This window comes from Muscardinus avellanarius (assembly GCF_963383645.1).
Source record: "Muscardinus avellanarius genome assembly, chromosome: 1".
Classification (NCBI taxonomy): Eukaryota; Metazoa; Chordata; class Mammalia; order Rodentia; family Gliridae; genus Muscardinus; species Muscardinus avellanarius.
In genome coordinates this window covers 125,750,994-125,752,707 of record NC_137786.1, presented here as the reverse complement: position 1 = coordinate 125,752,707, position 1,714 = coordinate 125,750,994, and the positions used below count along the sequence as shown (strand labels likewise).

General features: G+C 43.8%; 1 protein-coding gene across 1 annotated transcript; it reads left to right on the top strand.

Moving 5' to 3' along the window:
• Positions 1 to 595: 595 nt before the first annotated feature.
• Positions 596 to 910, top strand: FEZ1 (fasciculation and elongation protein zeta 1; the record flags this gene model as incomplete). Its single annotated transcript, XM_080695841.1, has 1 exon — positions 596 to 910. The coding sequence occupies one exon, from the start codon at positions 596 to 598 to the stop codon at positions 908 to 910; it is 315 nt and encodes a 104-aa protein (XP_080551967.1).
• Positions 911 to 1,714: the final 804 nt, after the last annotated feature.

Sequence of the window (1,714 nt, the reverse complement as noted above, 5' to 3'; positions counted from 1 at the left end):
TTGCAATTCAGTGAGACCTTGTTTCAAAATAAAGAATTTAAAAAAAGGGGGGGCTGGGGGTGTAGCTCAAAGGTAGAATGCCCCTGGGTTCCATCGCCAGTACCGAAAAAAAAAAATCTATTTAGTTGTTGCTGTTGTTATTGATACTGGCAAGTGAATCCAGGAGCATTCTACCTCTGAGCTACATCTCCATCCCTATTTATTTTATTTTATTTTATTTCTTTTCTATGTATTTTTTTTTATTTTGAAACAGGGTCTCTCTACATTGCTGAGGCTGGCCTTGCACCCTCAATCCTCCTGCCTCAGCCCCCCAGGTCCTGGGATTACAGGCTTGTGCCACCACACCCAGATCTCTTTGGTTACTATCATTAACTTGCACAACAGTATTTGAACTCCTCAAGTGCATAGCAACGAGGAGATGAGAAGCGACTAATGTCAGTAATGTGGACTCTTTGTGTTCCAGTGCTATGGAGTATTTGATTTCACTCTTCAGCAGAGCGGGCACAAAAGCCCAGTCCAAACTCATGTTGCCCTGGTTTGTTTCTTCTAGGGAAACGAATCCTGGAAGCTGCTGTTGTTGTATTGTGGTGCCAGAATGGAGGCCCCGCTGGTGAGTCTGGACGAAGAGTTTGAGGACCTGCGGCCCTGCTGCTCAGAGGACCCGGAGGACAAGCCCCGGTGTTTGTACGGCTCCTCTCCCCACCATCTAGAGGATCCCTCCCTCTCTGAGCTGGAGAATTTTTCATCTGAAATAATCAGCTTCAAGTCCATGGAGGACCTCGTGAACGAGTTTGATGAGAAGCTCAATGTCTGCTTTCGGAACTACAATGCCAAGACGGAGAACCTGGCTCCGGTGAAGAACCAGTTACAGATCCAAGAGGAGGAGGAGACCCTGCAGGACGAGGAGTAAGAAGTCTTAACTGTCCTCTTCTGCTTCAGAACAGAACTCTGTAGCCTGGGCCCCTTGACCTAGGGCTAGTTTCTGTCTGTGTGTTTATATGACACATTACTTACAGTTTATGTTTTCAGTGTGGCCGTGCCCTCGTCATTGCTTTTCAATATGCACCTGTGCAGTCATCTGCAGAAAGCTTTCTTAGACTGAAACCTTACAGGAATAAAGGATTTTAGGTTTTCCTAGATACAAAGTAGAATTCTAAGGGCAGAGAAAATTGGGGGATATAGCCAGCTTTCTTTTTTCTTTCTTTGCAGTGCTGGGGAGTGAACCCAGGGGTGCTCTATCTCTGAGCTACATCCCCAGCACTTTTTATTTTATTTTATTTTGAAACTGAGTTTCCCAAGCTGACCTTAAACTTGCAGTCCTCCTGCCTCAAGTTAGCTTCACAGGTGTGTGCCACTGTGCCTGGATAGCTAACTTCCTTTACATCAGTAGTAATCTATTCAGATATCAGAAATAAAGACCAGAAAAAAATTAACTGTAATGGAGGAATCTGAGTCATCGGACCCATTTGCCTCAAGAAACATCAGAATTATGAAAATTTCAAGATTGCTTCTAATGCCTTAGGTCTGAAAAATTACCTACAATTGTTAAAATATGCCCAAATAAGAAAGTATCCAAATTGAACTGAGACTACAGGAAATTACCTGGACAAAATAAAGGAGAAAGCTAGGTGATGTTCCTGGGTCACTTACTAGCTACGTTTTTAGATCTTAATAGTTGCTAAGGAGCTAGGCACAGTGGTAGACCCCTGCAATG